Genomic DNA, 27,749 nt, shown 5'->3' with positions numbered 1-27,749 from the left:
CTGTGCACCTTTGGCGCTGAGTCATGCCGGCCACATGACCACCAAAGGAAAGGAAAAAAGGAAGGGAAAGGAAAGGAGGGAGGAGGAAAGAAAGGAAGGGAAGGGAAGGGAAAAGAAAGGAAAGGAAAGGACAGGACCTTGGAGGTCTCCAAGGTAATCCTCCAAGGTAAGCCATTCTACGGATTAATTAAATTAGTTTTTAATTCACTGGAGAATCAATTGCCATAATTAACAAATATCACTATAACTTAGTATAATTAAATAATAATTACTAATAAATCAAAGCAAGTGACTTGTGCATAAAAATGTGAGACAATGGTAGCAAAAAAATAAAAATAAAGAGAACAAGCAGTTCCAAAATTTTCTACGGCGCAAGACAGACTCGGACCAATTCGCCCACCATTTATTAGCTCCATTGATTATTATTTTTTTTTTAATTAAATTATCGTTTCTCCTGTACAGTTGTGAATTTGGGCAGAGATATTGAAATATAAAAGGTTTGTACTTGTCCTCCAGACCAGACATACATTCAGATATACTGTATACAGTTCACATGCAGTCCCAAATATATTCAGGTTTTTTAAAAAAAATATTCTTGGTTTTTTTTTATCTTTCTTGTGTTTTAATTCCTGCTCTGTATGAATGGCATACTTTGGGGAAGAGGGGAGGCTCCATCCTGCAAAAAAATTAAGCCTGGAGAAATTTGTGCAGGCACCGCCCTCGTTCCAAAGGTGGTCAGGAGGCAGTGGTGGGATTCTACCGGTTCGGACCGGTTCGGCCGAACCGTTTGCTCTGATTTTCAGCCTGGAGGGAACTGGTTCTCTCTATCATTGAAGTGGGCCTGCCTGCTCGCCCCTGTGTTATACTTACCTATGTTTCTGCTTCCGAAACCCAGCTGATGGGGCGACAGAGCGGATTGCCGCTCCTCAGCTGGTTTCCTTGCTCTCAGCAACGCGGAAATTCAATTTTCTGCAAAGTGCGCAGACCAGTTGCTAAACCGGTAGGTTTTCACCACTGTCCTTTTATTCAAACTGCATGAGACCAGTGGTGGGATTCAATTTTTTTTTTTTTTACTACCGGTTCTTTGGGCGTGGCTTGGTGGCCATGGCAGGGGACTGAAACTGCAAAATCCCCATTCCCGCCGCACTCCAGGGGAAGGATGCTGCAAAATCCCCATTCCCTCCCCACCCCTGCTTTCCAGCTCCATTCTCCTGTGTAGGGCCACAAAAGTAGACCCAGCTGATCACCTGGGAGGCAGCAAATAGATTAATTGGGTGCTACATCTCTCCTGCATCCAGGGGTAAGATTCAGCCGGTTCGGACCAATTTGGGTGAACCGGTTCGCTCCGCCGATCAGCTGAGAGTGAACCGGTTCGCTCCGACGATCAGCTGGACCTTCCCGCCGGCCCCTGTGCTATACCGACCTATATTTCCTTTGTTTGAAGCCCAGCTGATAGGCATGGCAGAGTGGATTGCCGCACCTCAGCTGTTTTAACTCACTGGGGCTGCAGTAGAAGGTAAGTTTTAGAGCTGTTTTCAAACACACTGCACCCGTGCGGAGCACGTGTTTGGTGAGCATGCACTCAGCGAACTGGTTGTTCCATCGGTTGAATCCCACCACCCGCCTGCGTCCTGAGCCGATTGGCGCTGGGGGCCAACGGGGACCCCTTCCTATAAAACTCTGGGGTTCAAAGGAACGATTCGCCATTCGCTGCCAGCATCGTTGGAAGTCCTGAAGCCCCCTGACTGCCCGAGCAAGAATTACACCCCCGAAGAAGACCTTGGGGGGGATTGTGCCCATCCCTGCAAACACCGCCCCCTCCCCGGGCGGCTAGGACAGCGGAGATGCCATCTTTGTCATGCGAGGTTGTTCTCCATCTTTTGGGTTTGTCCGTCCAACTCCTGGAACTTCTCTTCCGATTTCTTATCCGGGAGTAAAACCTCCACTGTGTAACTGATTTTCTTGGCGTGGAGGTAGCTGTAAGTATTGTCGAAGCGGAGGACATCTGTGGGGTGGGGGGGGAGAGGGCAGAAGAAAGAGACCGTCAGGCAAGGACTCCACCTGAAATACGGCATCCAGTCACCGCATGATTAAAAACAAAATAAAATAGAGGTTGAGACTTTGGAAAGAGCGCAGAGAAGCGCAACTAAGAGGATTAAAGGCCTGGCGACAAAAAACGTATGAAGAACGGTTGCAAGAATTGGGTTACGGCCAGTCTAGTGAAGAGAAGGACCAGCGGAGACACGATAGCAGTTCTTCCAATATCTCAGGGGCTGCCCCAAAGAAGAGGCAGTCAAGCTATTCTCCAAAGCACCTGATGGCAGGACCAAGAAGCAACGGGTGGAAACTAATCCAAGGAGAGAAGCAACTTGGAACTAAGGAGGAATTTCCTGACGGTGAGAGCAATTAACCGGTGGAATGGTTTGCCACCAGGAGCTGTGGGTTCTCCCTCACCGGAGGCTTTTAAGAAGAGACTGGAGTGCCATCTGTCAGAGATGGTGTAGGGTCTCCTGCTTGAGCAGCGGGGTTGGGCTAGATGACCTCCAAGGTCCCCTTCCAAAGCTATTCTTCTAGGTTTCCAACGTTCCTTCCAAACCGTTGCTTTTCCAAGATCTGTCAACTGAGCAGAACCTTTGGAAGCCACCTTTCTGCCTAAAGCATCTCCCAGGACTTGAGGGGCTCTCACAGAGATGGGGGGGGGGTCCATCTATTCGCCAAAGCACCTGAGGGCGGGGCAAGAAGGAAGGAAGGAAAGATCCTGACAGAAAGGGCCTCTGGTGGCTCAACAGGCTAATGCAGCCTGTTATTAACAGCAACTGCCTGCAATATTGCAGGTTCAAGTCCCACCAGGCCCAAGGTTGACTCAGCCTTCCATCCTTTATAAGGTAGGTAAAATGAGGACCCAGATTGTTGGGGGGCAATAAGTTGACTTTGTATATAGTATACAAATGGATGAAGACTATTGCTTGACATAGTGTAAGCCGCCCTGAGTCTTCGGAGAAGGGTGGGATATAAATGCAAATAAAAAAAAAAAATATCCAACCTAGAACTAAGGAGAAACAATTCACCAGTGGAACGGCTTGCCACCAGAAGTTGTGGTTGCTCCATCAATGGAGGGCTTTCAAGAAGAGACTGGACAGCCACCGGTTTGGATTTAGGGCCAGAGTCTCCTGCTTGAGGAGAGGGTTGGACTGGATGACCTCCAAGGTCTCTTCCAACTCTGTTTTTTCTGTTATTAAGGACAGGCGTCCCTTCTGCAAACCATCCTTGAGTTGGGAAAAAAATTAGGGAAGGCAGGTGGTCCCTGAACTGGAGGCTAAATGACATGTCAAAACATATTCTTTGCTGGGTTTTATATCTTCGCTTTTATTTTTTTTTTAAGAAGGGTGCTGGACTTCACGCTATTCATTTAGTGACCGCTCGGAGTTACAACGGCACTGAAGAAAGTGACTGACAACCGGCCCTCGCACTTACGACCGCCGCCGCATTCTCATGGTCACCTGATCAAAATCCAGGCGCTTGGCAACCGGCACATAACGTGGCAGGGAGGCTGCAACGGTCGTAAGTGTGAAAAACGGTGAAAAACGGCCGTGGTCACTTCGAACGGTCACTAACTGAACTGTCGAGGACCGCCTGTATGAAATGCGCAAGGGGAGGAAAAGCGTCAGGCGTGGGGGAGAGGCGACTCACAGATTCCGGCGTCTGGGCAGGTGAGGCTGCCGTCTTCGGGGACCAGGTGTGCGTTGTAGCGCTGGTTGGGGTATACCTCCGTCATCTCCCCGGCGTGCTGGCGGGACCCCACCTTGGTCTTCAGGTAGATGCCGAAGCCTATATCGGCCCCGTCAGACATGAACTGCCACCTTCGATTTGCAGCAGAAGACAAATCAATCAGAAGGAGAGATCGGACGACCGTTCGTCTGGAATGGTGTCCAGGGCAGGGGTCTGCAAACCTGACTCTTTTTGAGACTTGTGGACTTCAACTCCCAGAGTTCCTCAGCCAGCAAAGTCCACAAGTCTTAAAAGAGCCAAGTCTGCAGATCCCTGGGCTAAGGTTTCCTCCCCGAGCAGGGGGTTGGACTAGAAGACCTCCAAGGTCCCTTCCAACTCTTCTCTTCTCTTCTCTTCTCTTCTATTCTATTCTACTCTATTCCATTCCATTCCATTCCATTCCATTTCATTCCATATTTTCTATTCTATTCTATTCAAAGTACTATACTATACTATACTATACTATACTATTACTATTACTATTATACTATTATACTATACTATACTATACTATACCATTACCATTACCATTATACTATACTATACTATTACTATTACTACTATACTATACTATACTATACTATACTATACTATACTATACTATACTATACTATACTATACCTATACCTATACCTATACCTATACCTATACCATACCATACCCCATACTATACCTATACTACACTACACTACACTATACTATTACTATACTAATGCTATGCTATGCTATGCTATGCTATTTTATACTATACTATGAGGAGCCAGATTGTTGGGGGCAATAAAAGTTGACTTTGTATATAATATACAAATGGATGAAGACTATTGCTTAACACTGTGTTAAGTCTTCGGAGAAGGGCGGGATATAAATTCAAATAAAATAAAATAAAATAAATAAACTATTTTCTATTCTATTCTATTTTTATTCTAGAATTATAGAATAGAATATTGCTGGAAGGGACCCTGGAGGTCTAAAACTGATTTTAGTATTTTCTTTTAATAAAGTCTCGATGTTTTCATTGACCCACGCTTGTTGGTTGAATTCATTTCCAACGAAGCTGAGGTGCAGAAGACCATCATGTCCAGCTCACCGAATTCTTCGAAGGCCCCCAACCCTCCTTCCTCTTCTTCCCCATGCTGCCGAGTTCCCCCTTGACCTACCTCAAGACGCAGTTCGGAAAAAGGATCTCGTATTCCAGCTGCTGGGAAGAGCCCCGGTTCACCATTACCGAATGCTCGTACTGTTGCTTCAGCTGATCTCGCACGTAGTATTTTTCGGGGACATCGCCCCCAAAGCATATCTAGAACGCAGAACGTATCTGTGAAAAACGGAGATCAGGAGCCACCAGAAAAAAAACATAACCTTCGTGTTTTACGACCTGGGCATCTTTAAGATGTGCAGATCTCAACGCCCAGAATTCCCCAGCCAGGTATTCTGGGAGTTGAAGTCCACCCATCTTCGTTGTTGTTAGTTGCAAAGTCGTGTCCCACCCATTGCAACCCCATGGACAACATTCCTCCAGGCTTTTCTGTCCTCTACCATCCTCTGGAGTCCATTTAAACTCATGCCGACTGCTTCAATGACTCCATCCAGCCACCTCGTTCTCCGCCGTCCCCTTCTTCTTTTGCCCTCCATCGTTCCCAGCATTCGGCTCTTCTCCAGGGAGTCCTTCCTTCTCATTAGGTGACCAAAAGATTTGAGTTTCCTCTTCAGGATCTGGCCTTCTAAAGAGCAGTCAGGGTTGATCTCCTCTAGGACTGACTGGTTGGATCGCCTTGCGGTCCAAGGGATCTCGCAGGAGGCTTCTCCAGCACCAGAGTTCAAAGGCCTCCATTCTTCGGCGCTCAGCCTTCCTTATGGTCCAACTTTCCCAGCCATCCATTGCAAACTGGGAAAACCAGAGCCTTGACTATACGCACTTTTGTTGGCAGGGTGATATCTCTGCTTTTTAGTACGCTGTCTAGATTTGCCCTGGCTTTCCTCCCCAGGAGCAAGCCTCTTTTAATTTCTTGGCTGCAGTGCCCGTCTGCGGTGAATCTTCGAGTCCAGGAAGATAAAATCTGTCACTTCCTCCATTTCTTCCCTTGCCAACTCTGAAAAATATTGGCCTATCCCATCGTTTTCCTGATGTTAAGTCAGGAAAGTAAGCGACTACCACCCCTGGCTGGAAGGGACCGTGGAGGTCTTCTAGTCCAATCCGCTGCTCAAGCAGGAGACCCTGTATCATTCCAGACAAGTGTCTGTCCAGCCTCTTCTTAAAAACTTCCAGTGATGAAACACCCACAACGTCTGAAGGTTGGTTAATTGTGAATAGTTAATAGTTCTCACTGTTAGGAAGTTTCTCATTCATTCATTCATCTATCCATTCATCCATGTACCCATCCGTTTGTTCGTTCGTTCGTTCTGTGAACGGTGACTTTTAGAAGTCCCATTTTCCAACTGCCAGCAGCTAATTTTGCTAACGTGGACTGGACTAGACTTTTTAAATTTTGAATTTGGTTTTAATGGGGTTTTATTATTTGTATTTCTATTTTAAATATTCGGCCTTATTTAATAAGTTTTTTAATTGTTGTTTTATCCTGTATTTATATGTATTTTATTCTGGCTGTAAACCGCCCTGAGTCCCTAGGGAGATAGGGCGGTATAAAAATGCGAAAAATAAATTAAAAAATTAAAAAATTAAAAACGTGTCTGGTTTTAAGTGGCCGATAAATATTCCATACCTTGGATTCACATTTGGGGTTTCCATCGGGGTCCGTGAGGGTCCCCCCATATATCATGGGGATCTCTGCGGGGTCAATATATTTCTGTAATTCCTCCTTCCAGTTTGCTAGGAAAAAAGTAACAAAAAAAATGATGCTCTTTTCCATATAAGCTGCTTGGTTTGGATTGCTGGGTAGCTCCAAACCATTTTGAACATTGACAAAATCGTAACGCAGAACCAACAATCAAGATTAAAAAAAAACCTGCAGGCAGTGAGGTTTGGAAATGCATAAGGGGACAATGGTAATCTTAGCTGAACTAACATGGTTTTAAATATTCGTGTTTACAGCATTGTTTTAACTCTGTAACTGTTAAAAGACTGTTAAAGACAGAAATGACCCACTAGGCACTAACGTTGTTAATATAACTTAAAATATTAAAGCCAAATATGAATTAATACAGACCAGGGGTGAAATGTAAGATTTGTTACTACCGATTCTGTGGGCATGGCTTGGTGGGTTTTTTTTTTTTAATGTGACTGGGTGGGCGTGGCCAACTTTTTTTTTTAACTTACAAGCCGAAGAGGTTGTAAAAAAAATGCTTTTAAAAGCCTCTGATGATCAGGCAACTCAGCTGGGATCGCCAAAGGAGCCTTTTAAAAGCATTTTTTCTACAACCTCTCCCGAAGAGGTTGTTAAAAAAAATGCTTTTAAAAGCCTCTGACGATCCCAGCTGAGCCGCGCGATCATCAGAGGCTTTTTTTCTAACTTTTAAAAGCATTTTTTCAGCCGAAGGAAAAAATGCTTTTAAAAGTAAAAAAAAACCTCTGATGATCGCGCGGCTCAGCTGGGCATGGGGGGTGGGTGGGCGCAGGGATTTTTGCTACCGGTTCTCCGAAGCACCCGCCGCCATTACTACCGGATCAGGCGATCCGGTCCGAACCGGGAACATTTCACCCCCGATACATACCCACTATAAAAAAAGGGGGGGAATGCAATTGTCACTGGTATGTTAGAAACGGGAAATTAAACGAGCAAAGCGCAATAATAATAATAATAACAACACAACTCACCTCCCAAGACAATTAACTTCCTCCGAGTATCTTCACTCAGAATGTGCTTCACCATGTTGTAAGCTACAGGGAACAGTTTTGGAGCTGTATGATGGGCAGGAGAAACAAAGAGGATTATTTTTTAAATTTATTTTTATTTTATTTATTTGTCACAACAGTATATCTAAGCATAAGCATGAAATAACTATACGATATATAAGCATATATATAAGCATAAGTATGTAATAACTATACGAAATTGGATACAATCAAAGGGAACATTAGGACAGGAACGGTAGGCATGCTGGTGCTCTTATGCACGCCCCTTACAGACCTCTTAGGAATGGGGTGAGGTCAATAGTAGAAAGTTTTTGGTTAAAGCTTTGGGGATTTTGGGAAGAGACCACAGAGTCAGGTAGTGCATTCCAGGCATTAACAACTCTCTTACTGAAGTCATATTTTCTGCAATCAAGATTGGAGCGGTTCACATTAAGCTTAAATCTATTGTTTGCTCGTGTATTGTTGTGATTGAAGCTGAAGTAGTCTTCGACAGGAAGGACGTTGTAACAGATGATTCTATGAGTTAAGCTCAGGTCACGTCGAAGGCGGCGGAGTTCTAAGTTTTCTAAACCCAGGATTTCAAGTCTGGTGGCATAAGGTATTTTGTTGTGATCAGAGGAGTGGAGAACTCTTCTTGTAAAATATTTCTGGACACGCTTAATTGTATTAATGTCCGAAATTATGTTGACAGATAAATGACCTCAAAATGCATACTCCCAACAGGGAAGGACTGAGGCTTACCTTTAATGACAAATAAATGTTTAAGGCATTCGGGGAAGTTGTCTTCGAACATGGAAAGAAGCTGGAAAGGTAGAGAAAGAATTAAATTGCGATACTTGATAGTATGATAGATCATGATTTCATCCTAACATATCTTAACAGCAGGATCCAAAACCGAAATGAGACATTTAGGGTATAAAATAGCATTGCTAACCCTTGGCCTCTTGCAGCTATGTGGACTTCAACTCCCAGAATTCCCCAGTCAGTATGTTTTAAGATATGTGGACTTCAACTCCCAGAATTCATCAGCCAGAATGTTTTAAGAATGCTTCTCAATCTTGATAACTTTAGGATGTGGACTTCAAGTCCCAGAATTCCCCAGCCAGCATGGCTGGCTGAAGAATTGTGGGAGTTGAAGTCCACACATTTTAAGGTAAAGGTAAAGAGCTTCCCCTCACACATATGTGCTGGTCGTTCCCGACTCTAGGGGGCGCTGCTCATCTCCGTTTCAAAGCCGAAGAGCCAGCGCTGTCCGAAGACGTCTCCGTGGTCAGGTGGCCGGCATGACTCAACGTCAAAGGCGCACGGAACGCTGTTCCCTTCTCACCAAAGGTGGTCCCTATTTTTCTACTTGCATTTTTTACCTGCTTTCGAACTGCTAGGTTGGCAGAAGCTGGGACAAGTCACGGGAACTCACTTGTCCCATTATGCGGCACTAGGGATTCGAACCGCTGAACTGCCGACCTTTCAATCGACAAGCTTAGTGTGTTAGCCACTGAGCCACCACATCCCACACACACATCTTAAGAGTTGCCAAAGTTTATACACTGTTTTAAGATACGTGGAGCAACTCCCAGAATGTGTGCCCAATATGGAAAGACATTCTTGTTGATCAGGAAAAATTCTCCATGCAGGAGACTTAAAACCTCTCTGCCCGGCTCACCTCTACGTAAACCTCAACGGCGGGTTTCCAAAGATGCTTCAAACCGAGTCCTTCAAAATCATAAATCATTACAATCGTCTCAACTCTTCTGCCCAGCTTAAGAAAAAGGGAGAGAAGAAGAGGGAAAGAAAGAGAGATGGGGAAAGAAAATTAAAGACATGAAATAGGAACAGCAGCCGAAGTCCCATTTTTATCCCTACAGCTTTGGAAAAGATAACAAGAGTAGGATGGGACCAACCCCCTGCTCAAACAGGAAATCCTCTACCATTTGGACAAATCTCTTCTTAAAAAGTGATGGAGCACCCACAACTTCTGGTGGCAAGTTGTTCCACTGGTTAATTGTCCTCACTGATAGGAAGTTTCTCCTTAATTTCAGGTTGCTTCTCTCCTTGATTAGTTTCCACCCATTGCTTCTCGTTCTGTCGTCGGGTCCTTTGGATAATAGGTTGACACCACCACCCCTCTTCTCTGTGAGAACCCCTCAAATATTGCAATGCTGCTAACATGTCTCCCCTAGACAGGGGTGAAACCCAGCAGGTTCTGACAGGTTCTGGAGAACCGGCAGCGGAAATTTTGAGCAGTTTGGAGAACCGGCAAATACCAACTCTGGCTGGCCCCAGCGTGGGGTGGGAACGGTGATTTTGCAATATCCTTCCCCCAGGAGTGGGAAGGGAATGCGGATTTTGCAGTATCTTTCCCCTGGAGTGGGGTGGGAATGGGGATTTTGCAGTATCCTTCCCCCAGGAGTGGGAAGGGAATGCGGATTTTGCAGTATCTTTCCCCTGGAGTGGGGTGGGAATGGGGATTTTGCAGTATCCTTCCCCTGGAGTGGGGTGGGAATGGGGATTTTGCAGTATCCTTCCCCTGGAGTGGGGAGGGAATGGAGATTTTGCAGTATCCTTCTCTTGAAGTGGGGAGGAAATGGAGATTTTGCAGTATCCTTCTCCTGGAGTGGGGAGGGAATGGGGATTTTGCAGTATCCTTCCACTGGAGTGGGGAGGGAATGGGGATTTTGCAGTATCCTTCCCCCAGAGTGGGGTGGTAATGGAGATTTTGCAGTACCCTTCCCCCAGGCATGGGGTGGGAATGGAGATTTTGCAGTATCCTTCCCCTGCCACGCTAGTCCTAGTCCTTCTTTTCATTAAACTAGACATACCCACTTCCTGCAACATAAGTTTTAGCCCTCAGGTGCCTTTTGATCAAGAACCCTAGGATTTTTATTCAATTTTACTTTACATCGAATAAATTCCACGGCCTGGGGGGGGGGAACACCTTTAAGCATGTCTGGATCATGGCCTTTGGCCCTCCTGTCTTACTTTTTTGGTCTGATTGTCGCACATCTCCCGTAAAAGCTCGCAGTCCTGGAATTTTTTTCTGATCAGGTCCTGTTTCGAAGCCGAGAAGAGCATCCCTTTAGGATCCAGGGTCCCGATGATCTCGTAGCGAACCGGGCATCCGTCCCGATCGAAGCCACAAGTACCTCCAGCCATGTACTTCTGGATCACCTGCAACGAGAAGCAGACGGGCAGGTGAGACGGGCCAGTCTCCAAGGGATGGAACCCTAGCCAAACAACGCTGAAAGGCATCTGACCCAGTTTATAGAATGGCCCCCACACTGTCAGGCCCCCGTCGGAGACTGAATCGGTGGAGGAAGATGAGATGGAGATCGAGGGGGCGGCTTTGTTGGCTCGGGAGGAAAATGGGGAGGAGCAGGACCAGTCAGCCCACGGGCTTTCAGGATTGGGACAGCTTGTAGGCAGGGAGGAAGGGGGAGCAGGATGACCAGGAGAGGCTAAGCAGTGGACATGAGAAACAGAGCTCAGGTGACCAGCAAGAGCCACCCCCTCTTGATCCTCGAACACGGAGAGTGGAGAGAAGGCGAGAACAGCACAGACAGACCCAAATACTTAGGAAGAGAACGTCCCGCCCCTCTTCACAAGGCACACCTGGGGCCTGAGCCTTAAGGAGACGCCATTCGGAGGGGCATTTGTCAGGAACAAACGCTGAATTCCTGCAGTGTTGTGTGCCGGCGTTTGAACTTTCCTGGATTTCTTGCTGTGCAGCCGAGGCGCTCACAGCATTGGGCTGGACTACTTGCAGCCAGAGGCTGCTTGAGGTGTGGGTGTGTGGGCATCATCACTTTTCTCTGGGACTGGCTAGAAACGTGGGAGCGTTTGGGGAAATTTGAAACAGCAAAGGGGCAGTTTGAACTGCCAGCTGCCTGTGTCGCCTCTGGGCTGTGACCCGCTCCAGTGGCGGGATTCAGCCGGTTCGCACCACTTCAGGAGAACCGGTTGTTAACTTTCTGAGCAGCTTGGCAAACTGGTTGTTGGAAGAAATCATTAGGGCAGAGAACCCTAATGTTGTGACTCCGACTCCCGAGCCTGTCCTCACGGAAGAAGATGACTCTGAAAGTGATGGGGAGGAGCTGACAAGGCCTCCCTCTCCAGGACCCTCCTTTCTGGCAACGCCTCAGGTTCCAGCCGAAGGCCAGGAGGAAGGCATGTCAGAGCACCCACTAATAGGGAGTGATGAAGATCAATCTTGGATTGATCCCAGGCAGCGTTGGAGGGAGAGGCATGTGCAGCAAAGGAAGAGATTTGAAAGGGCCAGAGATTGCTGAGTCACGGAGCCATGCCCAACAGAGGATAAAAGTGGGTGGGGTTGCTCTGCAGGCTCTGTGACGGACAAAAACTGCATATCGTGAGCTTTAGATGGGATATTTTTCGGAATTAAGGCTTGGACTTTGTGGATGACTTCTGACTACTCTTTGAACCCTTGGTTGCCCCAACAATGGACTACAGATACGCTGACTCCTATTTCTAGAGGTAATAAGAAACTTGGCAGGCATTTGGAAAGTAGCTGCCAGAACTTTTTATCTGCTAAAGGGATTCAGGTCGGCTTGTAAAAATAAATTACTGGTAGACATCGTTTGCTCGTGTGTCTTCCTATGTGAGGTGGGTGGGACAGAACACCTAACGTTAAATTAGTTGAATCCCACCACTGGCCCCAGGTCTTCACACGTGCTTTTTGAGGTAACCAAGATGGCGCATCATGGAAGCCAAGAGTCGGGGGAGAGCGTACCATTCTCGGGAGGAACCGGCATCACCTGAGATCACCTGAGACTCACCTCTGGGGCTTTCCACTCCTTAATGTGGTCAGAATCCATGTACTTGCGCATCTGCACATGCTGTTCCCAAGAAAAAAGCAACAAAAAAAAAGACGAGAATGAATGAGTGATTGTTCGAAGTTACAATAGCGCTGAAAAAAGTGACCGATAACTGTTTTTCACATGATCATTGTCGCATCCTCCTGGTCACAGGATGGACATTCGGTAGATTGGCAACTGGGTCATCTTTATGACGGTTGCAGTGATGTGATTCCCCCTTTCGTAACCTTCTGACAAACTAAATTAAGGGTTGTTTTTACTAAGGATATTGGTTGCAGTAAAGTCAAGCCAGCTCTTAGATCTCCCGGGCTCACTAGATCAAAAAAATAAGGTGTGGGTTTGCCCACAGCCCAGCCCTCCCCGCTGTGACCAGTCCATTTCTAGCCAACTGGAGTTCTCCAATATGTTTTGAGAACTCTGAGATGTTTGGGGCAGGGGTGAAATGCTCCCGGTTTGGACCGGATCGCCCGATCCGGTAGCGATGGCAGCGGGTGGTTCGGAGAACCGGTAGCAAAAATCCCATGCCCACTGAGCCGCATGATCATCAGAAGTTTTGTTTTTTTTTAACTTTTAAAAGCATTTTTTCTCTGGCCAAAAAAAATGCTTTTAAAAGCAAAAAAAAAAGCCTCTGATGATCGTGCGGCTCAGCTGGGATCGTCAGAGGCTTTTAAAAGCATTTTTTCTACAACCTCTTCGGCCGAAGAGGTTGTTTTAAAAAAATGCTTTTAAAAGGCTCTGACAATCCCAGCTGAGTTGCCTGATTGTCAGAGGCTTTTTTTCTTTTGAAGGCAAAAAAAAAATGCTTTTTTTTAAAAAAAAGCTCTGTTTGGAGGCTTTTTTTTCCCGAAGCTCTGTTTGGAGGCTTTTTTTCCCCGAAGCTCTGTTTGGAGGCTTTTTTTTCCCGAACATCTGTTTGGAGGCTTTTTTTTCCCGAAGCTCTGTTTGGAGGCTTTTTTCCCCCCGAAGCTCTGTTTGGAGGCTGTTTTTTTCTGAAGCTCTGTTTAGGGGCTTCTTTTCCGAATGCTTTTTTCAGCCACCATTTGAGAAGCTGGGCGGGGCTACATTCGGAGTATAAGACGCACCCAGATTTTCACCCTCTTTTTTTGGGGTGGGGGGAAAGGTGCATCTTACACTCCGTAAAATACGGTATTTTACGGTACAAGCAGTTTGGCAAGATTTCTGCCTAAAAGTGAGGTTTTTAATAAAAGTTTCCGAGGCATCTCAATGTATCTTTCTTGGTTTGGGGGAACTGACGTGCATGAACCAAAAAAACCCCCCCAAAATGGATCCTAGCTAGTCTACAAACACAGCCTAGTAAAACAGGCAGTTTGCTAGGTGTCCCTAGTCCCAGGTATATACAAAAACATAAGCCAAACGTATTGCTTCTTACCTTCCGGAGCATGGCTTCCGACTTCTGCAGGTCAAAACACCGGGCTGAAAAAAAAATCACGATGGTTAGGAATAAAACGTCACCTTGGACCATCTCAGAGGCACCAACGGGATTGGGCGTCCTCCTGGATGAACGGCTGTCTTTTGAAGACCATTTGACGGCCGTCTCCAGGAGAGCTTTTTACCAGGTTCGCCTGGTTCGCCAGTTGCGCCCCTTTCTAGACCGGGATGCCCTATGCACGGTCACTCACGCTCTCGTGACATCCCGTCTGGACTACTGCAATGCTCTCTACATGGGGCTCCCCTTGAGGAACACCCGGAGGCTCCAGTTAGTTCAGAATGCGGCTGCGCGGGTGATAGAGGGAGCCCCTTGTGGCTCCCATGTGACACCCCTCCTGCGCAGACTGCACTGGCTACCTGTGGTCTTCCGGGTGCGCTTCAAGGTTTTGGTAACTATCTTCAAAGCGCTCCATGGCACAGGGCTGGGTTATTTACGGGACCGCCTGCTGCTACCGAATACCTCTCACCGACCCGTGTGCTCTCACAGAGAGGGACTCCTCAGGGTGCCGTTGGCTAGGCAGTGCCGGCTGGCGACGCCCAGGGGAAGGGCCTTCTCTGTAGGGGCTTCCACCCTCTGGAACGAACTTCCCCCAGGACTTCGTCAGCTTCCTGACCTCCGAACCTTCCGCCGCGAGCTTAAAACACATTTATTTATCTGCGCAGGACTGGATTCGATTTTAAAATTTAAATTGGTTTTAAATGGGTTTTATTATGTATATTGTTATTTTTAATTATTCGGCCATTTCTAATAAGTTTTTTAACTGATGTTTTATTTTGTATTTATATGTATATTTTTTATTTGGCTGTGAACCGCCCTGAGTCCCTAGGGAGATAGGGCGGTATAAAAATACGAAAAATAAATAAATAAATAAAATAAATAAACGGTAGGAATCCACCATCATCACAGCTGGTCACACTCCTCTCCCCGCGCTGTTCTACTTACCCCATGCCTCCTTTTGGCGTGCGCGGCACACGGGCGCACCTTGCCAGCAAACCGGTAGCACACCGGTTCAAATTTCACCACTCCTTAAAATGCCTAGTAAATTCTTTTAAAAAGGAGTGAAATCAAACAAACAGTAAGAAGAGTTGGAAGGGACCTTGGCGGTCATCTAGTCCAACCCCCTGCTCACGCAGGAGACCGACGCTAGGGATTCGAACCGCCGAACTGCCGACCTTTCTGATCAACAAGCTCTTAGCATCTTAGCCACTGAGCCACCTTGCCAGAGGCTAAATTAGTGGACCTTGCATTTTTTTGCGAGCGAGCGCATGTCTGCATTGACACCCGATGCTCGCTTACCTCTGCGGGTGGATATTAAATATGACTATCTGAACATTAAAAGGAATTTCGTTTTGTTCCCATTGTTCCTCGCGGCAGCTGATATAGAAGCTACTCTCTTGGCCACGGAAAATACACCCGCTTTCCTACGGCCATGCTGCAGATTTGTTTCTTACCTCGAAGCCATTTCAACAAGTAGTAGTCTTCCTGTGTTGGAAGGCCTGGTAAGATATCTTGAATATTCTCACGGAACTATAGAAAAGGAAGAGGAAGGGGGAAATGGGTGTAGGTCAGTGGTGAGATTCAACCGGTTCGCACCTATTCGGGAAAACCGGTTGTTAACTTTCTAAGCAGTTCGGAGAACCAGTTGTTGGAAGAAATCTTATTTTGTTTTTTTCCCGCTTTCCAGGGCTAATCCTGTAAGGAAGGCAGGAAGGAAACATTCTGGTGTTATTTCTAGCCTAATCTTTATTGCCCTGCTTACAGAAACTGCCTCTCTGGTTAACCCTTAGTACATTGTACCAGCTAAGGCGAAGCGCCCATTGACGTGAGTGATGTTGAGTTAGCCACGCCCACCCAGTCACATGACCATTAAGCCACACCTACCCAGTTGGTCATTAGGGCAGAGAACCAGTTGTTAAATTATTTGAATCCCGCCACTGCTGTAGGTGTGATTTACATGCAAGTTGCAACCTTTCGTTTCTTGCTCACGCCACAGGTAATGTTTTCATGGAAATCAGTCGAAATAAAATAGGGGTTAGGTTTACCCGGCCAGCAAGTGGGAAGTTGGGAAGCGAAAGGCATACTTTTCAATGGGAGGCACCCTAGTGGCGCAGTGGTTAGAAGGCAACATTGCAGGCTAAGTCTGCCAACTGCCAGCAGTTCGATTCTCACTGGCTCAAAGTTGACTCAGCCTTTTAACCTTCCGAGGTTGGTAAAACGAGGAGCCGGATTCTTGGTGGTGGTGGGAAATATGCTGTCTCTGTAAACCGCTTAGAGAGGGCTGGAAAGCACTGCGAAGCGGTATATAAGTCTAAGTGCTATTGCTATTGACCTTCCTTCCTTCCTTCCTTCCTTCCTTCCTTCCTTCCTTCCTTCCTTCCTTCCTTCCTTCCTTCCTTCCTTCTTTCCTTCCTTTTCATTTCATTTCCTTCCTTCCCAGTGGTTAGAATGCAGTACTGCAGGCAAACTCTGCCCACAGCCAAGCGTTCGATCCTGTCCAGCTCAAGGTTGACTCAGCCTTCCATCATTCTCAGGACCCAGATTGTTGGGGGCAAGAGGCTGACTCTGTAAACCGCTTAGAGAGGACTGAAAAGCACTGTGAAGCGGTATATAAGTCTAGGTGCTGTTGTTATTGACCTTCCTTCTTCCTTCCTTCCTTCCTTCCTTCCTTCCTTCCTTCCTTCCTTCCTTCCTTCCTTCCTTCCTTCCTTCCTTCCTTCCTTCCTTCCTTTTCATTTCCTTCAATTTCATTTCATTTCATTCCTTCCCAGTGGTTTAGAATGCAGTATTGCAGGCTAACTCTGCCGACTGCCAGGAGTTCGATCCTGATTGTCTCAAGGTTGACTCAGCCTTCCGTCCTTCCATAAAACAAGGACCCAGATTGTTGGGGGGCAAGAGGCTGACTCTGTAAACCGCTTAGAGAGGACTGTGAAGCGGTATATAAGTCTAGGTGCTGTTGCTGTTGACCTTCCTTCCTTCCTTCCTTCCTTCCTTCCTTCCTTCCTTCCTTCCTTCTTTCCTTCCTTCCTTCCCTTCCTTCCCTTCCTTCCTTCCTTCCTTGGAGCACCATGGAGCAGTATATAAATCTAGGTGCTACTGCTATCGCCTGATGATTGCCCAGAGTCACCCACTGCCATGCCTAAGACGGGACTAGAACTCCCCATCGCCTGGTTACTAGCCTGGTGCTTTCCCTACCAAACCACTGGTCTACTGGACGCTGCAGTCATGAAGGAATTTTGAGCACGTGTGAACCCATCCTTCGCGACAAGAAGGACGTGTGGATGCAGCCCAGGGATCGTGGCATGGGAGTGGCCCTGGGCTATCAAAATACGCTTAATCCCATTTAATCACACCCAGGGTTGCTGTGGAAAGCAACTCACGTTCAGTGAGGTTATTCTAGTTCAGTTGCTCTTGGTTTCATCTTATCGCACGAGATCTTTGCAAGGTCAGAATCTGCAAGCAAACATTATTATACCTTGACACTATTATCGCTGTCCCATCTCTTCTAGTGCCCCTTATTACGAAATAACAGTTAATAAGCAGGTACATTAAGAAGGGAGTGTAGGAAGGCCAGGAGGAGCAAACCGGTTGTCCATAAAAAAAAATAAAAAAAAATTAGGTCAAGAGAAGCACCAATTCCTAAAAAGAAATAGCTTTCCCCCCCCCTTTAAATGCACTTTTTAATTTCAAACTATTTGTTGTTGTTGTTGTTTTTGCAAAGCAAAGCCCTATAGATATTTTCTTTTTAGAATAGAATAGAATAGAATAGAATTTTTTATTGTCCAAGTGTGATTGGACACACAAGGAATTTGCCTTGGTGCAGATGCTCTCAGGTTGACTCAGCCTTCCATCCTTTATAAGGTAGGTAAAATGAGGACCCAGATTGTTGGGGGGGCAATAAGTTGACTTTGTAAATATATACAAATAGAATGAGACTATTGCCCTATACATTGTAAGCCGCCCTGAGTCTTTTATAAATGTAAAAAAAAAAAAAAAAAAAGTGTACATAAAAGAAAAGATACCTTCATCAAGGTACAACATTTACAACACAAATGATGGTCAATATATCAATAAAAATCATAAGGATTGCCAGCGACAAAGTTACAGTCATACAGTCATAAGTGGGAAGAGATGGGTGATGGGAACGATGAGAAGATTAATAGTAGTGCAGATTCAGTAAATAGTTTGACAGTGTTGATGGAATTATTTGTTTAGCAGAGTGATGGCCTTCGGGAAAAAACTGTTTTTAGCCCAGCTAGCTCACCAAGGTTGAAAAATTGAAGTATTGTTCGATGCAGGGTTCAGGTCAGGGGTGAAATCCTATCGGTTGGCACCAGTTCTGGCGAACCAGTAGCAGCGACCGCGGGTGGCGTTTATTTATTAATTTATTAATTTATTATTTTAATTCATATACCGCCCTTCTCCCGAAGGATTCAGGGCGGTTTACAGCCAAGTAAAACAAGAAATCACAAAAATTAAAAACATTTTGGCAAACTTGTAGCGGCGACAGTGGGTGGTTTGCGAACTGGTAGCGGCCGCAGCACGAGGCTCCGCCCGCCCACCTGGACATCATTACTTCCTGGTTTTAACCAGGAAGTAACCTGTTTTTGACCCTCTGCGCATGCGCAGAAGGCTTTGCCCATGCGCAGAGGGTCTAAAATTGCATGTGACTTCCAAACTGGTAGGGAAGGTAAGTAGATTTCACCCCCGATTCAACTGTTGGTAAATAAAAATGTGACTTAAGTCCTGACTGTTATAAAAATCCGACGATGCAGCGTGCATGGAAATATATTGGTTCAGCTAGAAACAAACGCAAGCTTACTTGATCAATAAAGAGACATAGATCACTAAGGAAGGAAGGAAGGAAGGAAGGAAGGAAGGAAGGAAGGAAGGAAAGAAAGAAAGAAAGAAAGAAAGAAAGAAAGAAAGAAAGAAAGAAAGAAAGAAAGAAAGAAAGAAAGAAAAATTGAAGAAGGCATTTCTCTATCCTTTAGCTGGAAAAGCAGGGATAAATCTAATACGTTAATAAATCCGACACCCTGAAATGCAACGAATTGTTCTCTTCTGGTTAAGCACAACTGTTGGAAAGAGAGCAAAGCAGGCAAAGGGAAAAAAAATATGCCAGGCCACCTCAGCACAAAATCATTTTGCAAACAACTCTCCAAAAGTGCAAAGGTTGCACAGCCGAGAATTATCCGGGCTGAATGGAAAGGGTCAATAACCTTGGACTAAATTCTTGACAACGAACACGAAGAATTGAATCCAGATTTTCTGGCTTTCCTCTGGAGTCAGGCAGACTTAGAAATGTGCATGGGTGTCCGTTTTCGTTCTAGAAGCCATGCATAAAATAAGGGAAATAAAAGAATGCTTTTTTAAAAATAATAATAATAATAATAATTACTTTTTATTTTGACGTGCAAAGATTCGTTTCCTTTTTTAAAAAAAAATAAAGCATAGGAAGTAGCAAAAGAAAGCTTAAAAGTAAAGGTTTCCCCTCGCACATCTGTGCTAGTCGTTCCCGACTCTAGGGGGCGCTGCTCATCTCCGTTTCAAAGCCGAAGAGCCAGCGCTGTCCGAAGACGTCTCCATGGTCATGTGGCCGGCATGACTCAACGCCAAAGGCGCACGGAACGCTGTTCCCTAAGACGCTGAGCTTGTCGATCGAAAAGTCGGCAGCTCAGCGGTTCGAATCCCTAGTGCTGCCGCGTCACGGGGTGAGCTCCCGTTACTTGTCCCAGATTCTGCCAACCTAGCAGTTCGAAAGCAGGTAAAAAAAATGCAAGTAGAAAAATAGGGACCGCCTTTGGTGGGAAGGGAACAGCGTTCCATGCGCCTTTGGCGTTGAGTCATGCCGGCCACATAACCACGGAGACGTCTTCGGACAGCGCCGGCTCTTCGGCTTTGAAACAGAGATGAGCAGCACCCCCTAGAATCGGGAATGGCTAGCACGTATGTGCGAGGGGAACCTTTACCAAATCCTAGCACGGCCACACCTGGAATACTGTACTACTACGCCGTACTACAAAAAAGGTGTTGAGATTTTGGGAAAAGTGCAGAGAAGAGCAACTAAGATGATCAAAGGCCTGGAGATTAAACCATACGACGAACGGCTGTAGGATTCAGGTCTGGCTAGTTTAAAGAAAAGAAGAATTAGGGGTGACGTGATAGCAGTATTCCAGTATTTGAGGGGCTGCCACAAAGAAGAAGGTGGTCAAATTATTCTCCAAAGCACCTGAAGGCAGGACAAGAAGCGACGGATGGAAACTGATCAAAGAGAGAAGCAACCTAGAATTAAGGAGAAATTTCCTAACAGGGAGGACAATTAACCAGTGGAACAGCTGGCCACCAGAAGTCGTGGGTGCTCCAATACTGGAGGTTTTTAAGAAGAGACTAGACAGTCCCTCGTCCGAGATTGTACAGGTTCTCCTGCTTGAGCAGGGTGGCTGGACTAGAAGACCTCCAAGGTCCCTTCCAGCTGTATTCTAGTCTAGTCCTTGACTTACAACTCTTGGAAGTATATTACCAGATCAGGGAACTTGAATCACACAAACTAATGCGACTTGTGTGTAGATGTGGTTGCTTTGGTTTCCAAGTCCCAGGAGAGCTAACACTTTCTCTGCCCTGTTGCCCGGGCAACCGCCTTCCCCTGGGCAGGGATGCCAATTCCTGCATGGCAGGTACCTGGAGACAAAGGGAAGGTGATACACCTGTGCAGGCAGTTCTCGACTTACAACTATCGTCGAACCCAAAATTTCCACCGCTAAAAGCAAGAGAGTTGTTAACGGAGGTTTTCCCCCCCCCCATTTGAAAATCTTTCTTGTCAACGTTGGTAAGCGAAACACTGCCGTTCTTAAGTTAGTCAGATGGCCGTTAAGCGAATCCATCTTCCCCCCCTCCCCCCCCCAGGGACTTGGCTTGTCCGAAGGTCGCAACGGGGGAATCACGTGACCCTAGGGGGACATCGCAACCGGAGCCTCTGGATTTGGCTCAGGTGACGAGGGAGGTGTTGAAACGGTCGTTAAGTGTGAAAAACGATCCTAAGTCACCCTTTCCAGGGTCGTCGTTAACTTTGAACGTTTCGCTAAACAAATGGTTATAAGTCGAGGATTTTGGACATGCCTGAAATGGAATCCAGCCACTGTCGGGGCAGATGGTATTGAACAAGCCTCTTCTCTTAAGCCAAAGATGGCTGGTTTGAAGATGGCATGTTAGGTCAACACAACAGTGAGGAGAATTAACCAGTGGAACAGCTTGCCTCCAGAAATTGTGGGCGCTCCAACACTCGATGTTTTTAAGAAGAGCCTAGACAGTCACTTATCTAAAATGGTGTAGGTTCTCCTGCTTAAGCAGGGTGCTGGACTAAAAGACCTCCAATTCTTATTCTGCTCTACTCCATTCCACTCTATTCTAAATTCTTACTCTACTCTACTCTACTCTACTCCACTCCACTCTAAATTCTTATTCTACGTTACTCTACTCTATACTTTACTCCACTCTATTCTAAATTCTTATTCTATTCTATTCTACTCTGCTCTATTCTAAATTCTTACTCTACTCTATTCTACTCTACTCTACTCTATTCTAAATTCTTATTCTACGTTACTCTACTCTATGCTCTACTCCACTCTACTCCACTCCATTCCACTCTATTCTAAATTCTTATTTTATTCTATTCTATCTACTCTATTCTAAATTCTTACTCTACTCTACTCCATTCTCCACTCCACTCCATTCCATTCTAAATTCTTATTCTACTTTACTCTACTCTACTCTACTCTACTCTACTCCACTTCACTCCACTCCATTCTAAATTCTTATTCTACTTTACTCTACTCTACTCCACTCCACTCCACTCCATTCTAAATTCTTATTCTACTCTACTCTACTCTACTCTACTCCACTCCACTCCACTCTATTCTAAATTCTTATTTTATTCTATTCTACTCTACTCTATTCTAAATTCTTACTCTACTCTACTCCATTCTAAATTCTTATTCTACTTTACTCTACTCTACTCCACTCCACTCCACTCCATTCTAAATTCTTATTCTACTTTACTCTACTCTACTCTACTTTACTCTACTCCACTTCACTCCATTCTAAATTCTTATTTTATTCTACTCTACTCTACTCTATTCTAAATTCTTGCTCTACTCTACTCCATTCTAAATTCTTATTCTACTTTACTCTACTCCACTCCACTCCACTCCATTCTAAATTCTTATTTTATTCTATTCTACTCTCCTCTATTCTAAATTCTTACTCCACTCCACTCCATTCTAAATTCTTATTCTACTCTACTTTACTCTACTCTATTCTACTCCACTCCACTCCACTCCATTCCACTCCACTCTGTTCTGTTTGTTCTGTTCTATTTGTTCTGTTCCGTTCCGTTCTGTTCTATTCCAACCATTGGGGCCTGTGTCCCGTGGCCTTAGCTCTTAGTGAGGAAGCGGAACCCAGTTCCAGGGCTTTAGCACAAATCTCACTGTAATTCCTTCAAATATGAAAGCTGAGAGGCTGGTGCCATGCAAGGGATTGGACTATAACCCCTCAGCATCAAGACGGATGGATCAGCCTGCTGGGAAAACCTTAATCAGGCAGGCAAAACCTCCAGTTTTTAATCCAAAAATTTAAAAATACACCCATAAGGGTAGATTTCCCAGGAATCACATAATGGCTGTAGTCAGACTGAAAGAGCCACGCCGTTCCCTAATTAATTAACCCCGTTATCTGGATTCAGCATAGCTGATTTTTTTTTTAACCACACAAGGCTAAACTGTGGCTAACCTATTTTTGTGGATCTCAAGAATTGTGCAAATTCTTTCAGGGTTGTGCCACAATAGAAACAATGGAGACTATACAATCCAGGAAATGAGATAGGTAGATAGATAGATAGATGGATGAATGGATGGATGGATGGATAGATAGATAGATAGATAGATAGATAGATAGATAGATAGATAGATAGATAGGTAGGTGGGTGGATGGATACATAGTAGATAGGTGATAGGTAGATAGGATAAGTAGATAGATATACTTGGATGGATGGATGGATGGATGGATGGATGGATGGATGGATGGATAGATAGGTAGATAGGTAGATAAGTAGATAGATGATAGATAGATAGATAGATAGATAGATAGATAGATAGATAGATAGATAGATAGATAGATACATGGATGGCTGGATGGCTGGATGGATAGATAGATAGATAGATAGATAGATAGATAGATAGATAGATAGATAGATAGATAGATAGATAGATAGATAGATAGATAGATACATACATACATACATACAGTACATACATACATGGATGGATAGATAGACAGATGGATAGATGGATGGATGGATAGATAGATAGATAGACAGACAGAAAGACAGAAAGACAGAAAGACAGACAGACAGATAGATAGATACATATATACATACACACATGGATGGATAGATAGATAGATGGATAGATGGATGGATGGATAGATAGATAGATAGATAGATAGATAGATAGATAGATAGATAGATAGATAGATACATACATACATACATACATACATACATACAGTAAATACATACATACATATATGGATGGATAGATGGATGGATGGATGGATGGATGGATGGATGGATGGATGGATGGATGGATGGATAGATAGATAGATAGATAGATAGATAGATAGATAGATAGATAGATAGATAGATACATACATACATACATACATACATACATACTGTACATACATACATACATACATACAGTAAATACATGCATACATACATGGATAGATAGATAGATGGATGGATGTGTGACTCCACCCTGCAATCTTATGTCACCCTGGAAAGAAGCTGGATGATCAAAGAGCAAACCTCCTGGTCTTGGAGGGCACAATCTCTCATTTGCTTTTTACAGTAGCAAAGGAAGCAAGAGAGCCAGGAAAACTACTGCCTGCTTTGGCAGCCACTGCCTTCAGAAACCCCATCCCAAAATGAGGGGGCTAGTTTCCAAATGCTAGGGAGATTTCCCTCGGCGTTGCAGGCGAAAATCTCTTTATCCATTTTTAAGAGTCCCCAAACGATGCTCCCGTTTCTGCATTTGCTACAGGAAACCAACCTTTCCCCTATAGCAGCCACCCTATGTGGCTCTTTCACCCCTCTGCTGCAGCTCCCTGTCACTCAAAATATGCATCACAACCACCAATGTGCGACACCCGCCGGCACGCAATTTATTGAGTTTTTCAACCCCTGGTAGGCCAACCGTGGCTAAATCCAAGAAAAGAAAAGTTTCAGAAGAAAACAGAACATTGAATTCAACTACATCTGCTAGTTTTGTGGCCGCTCAAGAAATAGTCAGGCACGGGAAGAGTTTTGTGGCTCCCGGTGTTTTCTTTTCTGTGGGAAACGGGTCCAAATGGGTCTTTTGAGCGTTTAAGGTTGCCGACCCCTGCCCTAAAGCAATATTTCTCAACCTTGGGAACTTGGACATGTGTGGACTTGGATTCCCAGAATTCCCCGCTCCAGGAATTCTGGGAGTTGGAAATCCACACATCTTCAAGCTCCCAAGGTCGAGAAGTAAGGAATATAAAATACAGAATAACAAGAGTTGGAAGGAACATTAGAGGTCTTCTAGTCTGACCCCCTGCTCCAGCAGGAAATCCTATACCAGTGATGGCTAACCTTTTTGCCACCGTGTGCCAAAAGCGGGGGGGGGGAGTGCGGGGGGAGCGGGGGTCACACGCACGCGTGCCCACACCCATAATTCTATGCAATCCACCCCCCGCACATGTGTGTCCGACCCCCTCTCCCCGCTCCCCCTGCTTTTGGCACAGTGGGCCTGGTAGACCCGTTTTTCACTCTCTCCAGGCTCCAGAGCCTTTCTAGGAGCCTAGGGAGGGCAAAAATAGCCTCCCCCCCCACCGCCAGAGGCCCTCCAGAGGCCGGAAATGACCTGTTTGCTGACTGGTGAGCTTGGAAGGCCTGAAAATCAGTTGGCCGGAGCTGAGCTCACGTGCCCACCAATATGGCTCCACATGCTACCTGTGGCATGCGTGCCATAGGTTCGCCATCACGATCCTATACCACCCTAGACAAATGGCTCTTCTAAAACCCTCCAGTAACCCTAAAAGGACCCAGAATTTTCTAAAGGAAAAAAAATGTTCAATTCACAGGGGGAATTGCGCTGCGTTGCACGCAGAATATAGTAACCGGTTTGCACCCTGCCTTACGCACGCTTAAGTGAAGCATGCACAAGAATGAACATGTTCTTGCAAGCGGGGTAATCTTTTGAAGCCAGACAGTGTCTTCCTTTATTGGTTAAAAAAGAGCGATAACAATAACAACAACAGAGTTGGAAGGGACCTTGGAGGCCTTCTAGTCCAACCCCCTGCCCAGGCAGGAAACCCTACACCATCTCAGACAGATGGTTATCCAACATTTTCTTAAAAATTTCCAGTGTTGGAGCATTCACAACTTCTGCAGGCAAGTCGTTCCACTTATTAATTGTTCTGACTGTCAGGAAATTTCTCCTTAGTTCTAAGTTGCTTCCTTCCTTGATCAGTTTCCACCCATTGCTTCTTGTTCTACCCTCAGGTGCTTTGGAGAATAGCTTGACTCCCTCTTCTTTGTGGCAACCCCTGAGATATTGGAACACAGCTATCATGTCTCCCCTAGTCCTTCTTTTCATTAAACTAGACATACCCAGTTCCTGCAACCGTTCTTCATATGTTCTAGCCTCCAGTCCCCTCATCATCTTGGTTGCTCTTCTCTGCACTCCTTCTAGAGTCTCAGCATCTTTTTTACTTCGCGGCGACCAAAATTGGATGCAATATTCCAAGCGTGGCCTTACCAAGGCCTTATAAAGTGGCACTAACACTTCATGTGGTCTTGATTCTATCCCTCTGTTTATGCAGCCCAGAACTGTGTTGGCTTTTTTAGCAGCTGCTGCACACTGCTGGCTCATATCTAAATGGTTGTCCACTAGGACTCCAAGATCCCTCTCACAGGTACTACTACTACTACTACTAGATCTTTGGAGAGATTCCAGGCAAAGATCAAACTTTCTCATTGTAAAGAATCTACTGCAGGGGTCTGCAACCTGCAGGCTCTGGAGCCATAAGTTGCCTTCGGAAGTTGTGGGAGCTTCATCCCTGGAGAAGAGTCAAGAAGAGACTGGCCTGCCATCTGTCAGGAATGGTGTGGGGGTCTCCTGCTTGGGTAGAGGGGGGGTTGGACTAGATGACCTGCAAGGTCCCTTCCAACTCTATTAATCGCTAATCTCTTATCTACCTCTCTAGTTGTCCCTGTAGGTCGGAATTGCTCTTGGAACTCAAAGACCTTTAGCCCAAAGTTCCTGCCCGCTGGGTGAATGACCTTGCGCCATGGCAGGCATTGCCGGCTAGAGAGGCGTCCAACAACTACAACTACCATCACCCACACCGGCTGAGAACCATGGGGCTTTTACCCGTCTTCTGAGCGGGAGCCCCAAAGATAGCTTCTCTCTCTCTCTCTCTTAACATACAGGCAACCCCGGATCCCTCTTCACTCTCCCACCCCCACTCTCCTGCACTTCAAAGCAACAACCCTGCAAGGGAGGCCGGTATGAGTTACTGCCATGCAGGATCCAATCTGAGTCGACCCTCGGTCCTCAGGGATCTTTCCCCCCACTCTCTCCAGAACGCAAAACGGGCTCCAACCTGACTAGGTGGCTCAGAGGCTAAGACACTGAGCTTGTCGATCAGAAAGATCAGAAAGTTCGGCGGTTCGAATCCCTAGTACAGGTCTCCTGCGTCAGCAGGGGGTTGGACTAGATGACCTCCAAGGTCCCTTCCAGCTCTGTTACTGTTAACTGAAACGAACTTACTGTTACTTTACTGTTACTGTTAACTGAAACGAACCCCCAAAACTTGGGAGAATAAACCTCTGGCCACCGGTGACCCGACTCAGATTGGATCCTGCCTGCCACGTTTATTACCCCGGGTCATTCCTTCGCGAGTTACGGTACTTCTACGGACGCCGCGCAGAGGCTCCGATCCCTGGAGGGGCAAGTGGAAACTTGCAAGCGAAAGGATTCTGCTGCGGAACGCTGCTGCCCGGAGGGCTTGCAAGAGCGCTTTGAGCAAAGGCGCTGGCGAGGGTCCCCCGGCTTGAAGCCGGCTTGGGGGGGGGGAGATGGAGAGAAGCAGCCCCCCCCAACACCCCCAACCCCCAAGAACGATGCTGGCTGGGGCTGAGCGGCTCTGGAGTCTCCCCGGAGGCTTTGCGCAAAGAGAACTTCGCCTTTATGCGGCTGGCTCGGCGGAGGAGAAGGGGCTCTCCTCGCGTCGGGGGATGGTGGTGGGGGCTTCTTCTCTGCCAGGGAAGGGAAGGGATTCAAGGGAAGGCAGGGCAGGTGCTCCGCTCACCTTGGCCAGCGCCGCCTCCTGCTTGGCGCTCAAGTCACCGACGTGCCCGCTCATGGTCGCAGCGCTAGCTGGTTTCTCACTCCCCGGGCACCGGTGCCGGTGGCTTTCAGGGGCAGAGGGCGGGCAGGAAACGCCTCGCTCGGAGGGGAGGGGTCAAGAGGAGGAGGAGGAGGAGGAGGAACATCAGGGGATGAGAAACTACTAACTTAACTTACCAACTCCCATCAGGCGTCCTTGGTTTCATGACCCAAACTAGGTATCATCAGTGCCAGGAGGAGGAGGAGGAGGAAGAGGAGGAGGAAGACTAGGTGGCTCAGTGGCTGAGCTTGTCAATCAGAAAGATCAGCAGTTCGGTGGTTCGAATCCCTAGTAGGCCTAGATGATCTCCAAGGTCCCTTCCAACTCTGTTACTGAGGAGGAGGAGGAGGAGAAGGAGGAGGAGGAGGAGAAAAGAAAAGGAGAAGGAGGACCACTGTGGGGTCCTTAGTGCTCT

General features: G+C 46.2%; 1 protein-coding gene across 5 annotated transcripts; it reads right to left on the bottom strand.

Moving 5' to 3' along the window:
• Window positions 1-415: 415 nt before the first annotated feature.
• Window positions 416-27,524, bottom strand: SEC14L2 (SEC14 like lipid binding 2). 5 transcript variants are annotated; one of them, XM_058158502.1, is made up of 13 exons: window positions 27,257-27,309; window positions 17,239-17,311; window positions 15,313-15,388; window positions 13,802-13,845; window positions 12,373-12,432; window positions 10,559-10,747; window positions 9,243-9,338; window positions 8,321-8,381; window positions 7,541-7,624; window positions 6,489-6,595; window positions 4,926-5,065; window positions 3,691-3,860; window positions 416-2,005 (listed from the first exon to the last, which is right to left on the bottom strand). In XM_058158502.1, the coding sequence occupies exons 4-13, from the start codon at window positions 13,811-13,813 to the stop codon at window positions 1,857-1,859; spliced, it is 1,068 nt and encodes a 355-aa protein (XP_058014485.1). In that variant the 5' UTR covers window positions 13,814-13,845; window positions 15,313-15,388; window positions 17,239-17,311; window positions 27,257-27,309; the 3' UTR covers window positions 416-1,856. The 5 variants fall into 5 exon arrangements, with proteins under 5 accessions (XP_058014485.1, XP_058014486.1, XP_058014484.1 ...); XM_058158503.1 differs by lacking the exons at window positions 17,239-17,311; window positions 27,257-27,309 and adding an exon at window positions 27,472-27,524; XM_058158501.1 differs by lacking the exon at window positions 17,239-17,311 and having other exon boundaries at window positions 27,257-27,407.
• Window positions 27,525-27,749: the final 225 nt, after the last annotated feature.

Source organism: Ahaetulla prasina, chromosome 15 (assembly GCF_028640845.1).
Source record: "Ahaetulla prasina isolate Xishuangbanna chromosome 15, ASM2864084v1, whole genome shotgun sequence".
Taxonomy (NCBI): Eukaryota; Metazoa; Chordata; class Lepidosauria; order Squamata; family Colubridae; genus Ahaetulla; species Ahaetulla prasina.
Note: the sequence above shows the minus strand (reverse complement) of the source record. Positions and strands in the feature narration are given on the sequence as shown.

Coding starts and splice junctions, on each gene's coding strand:
- SEC14L2 (XM_058158501.1), bottom strand. CDS start 27,310: ATGAGCGGGCACGTCGGTGACTTGAGCGCCAAGCAGGAGGCGGCGCTG. Junction 7,625..8,320: donor ACATTTATTTGTCATTAAAG/GTAAGCCTCAGT, acceptor CCCATCATACAG/CTCCAAAACTGTTCCCTGTA. Junction 6,596..7,540: donor GAAGTTAATTGTCTTGGGAG/GTGAGTTGTGTT, acceptor CTTTTTTCCTAG/CAAACTGGAAGGAGGAATTA.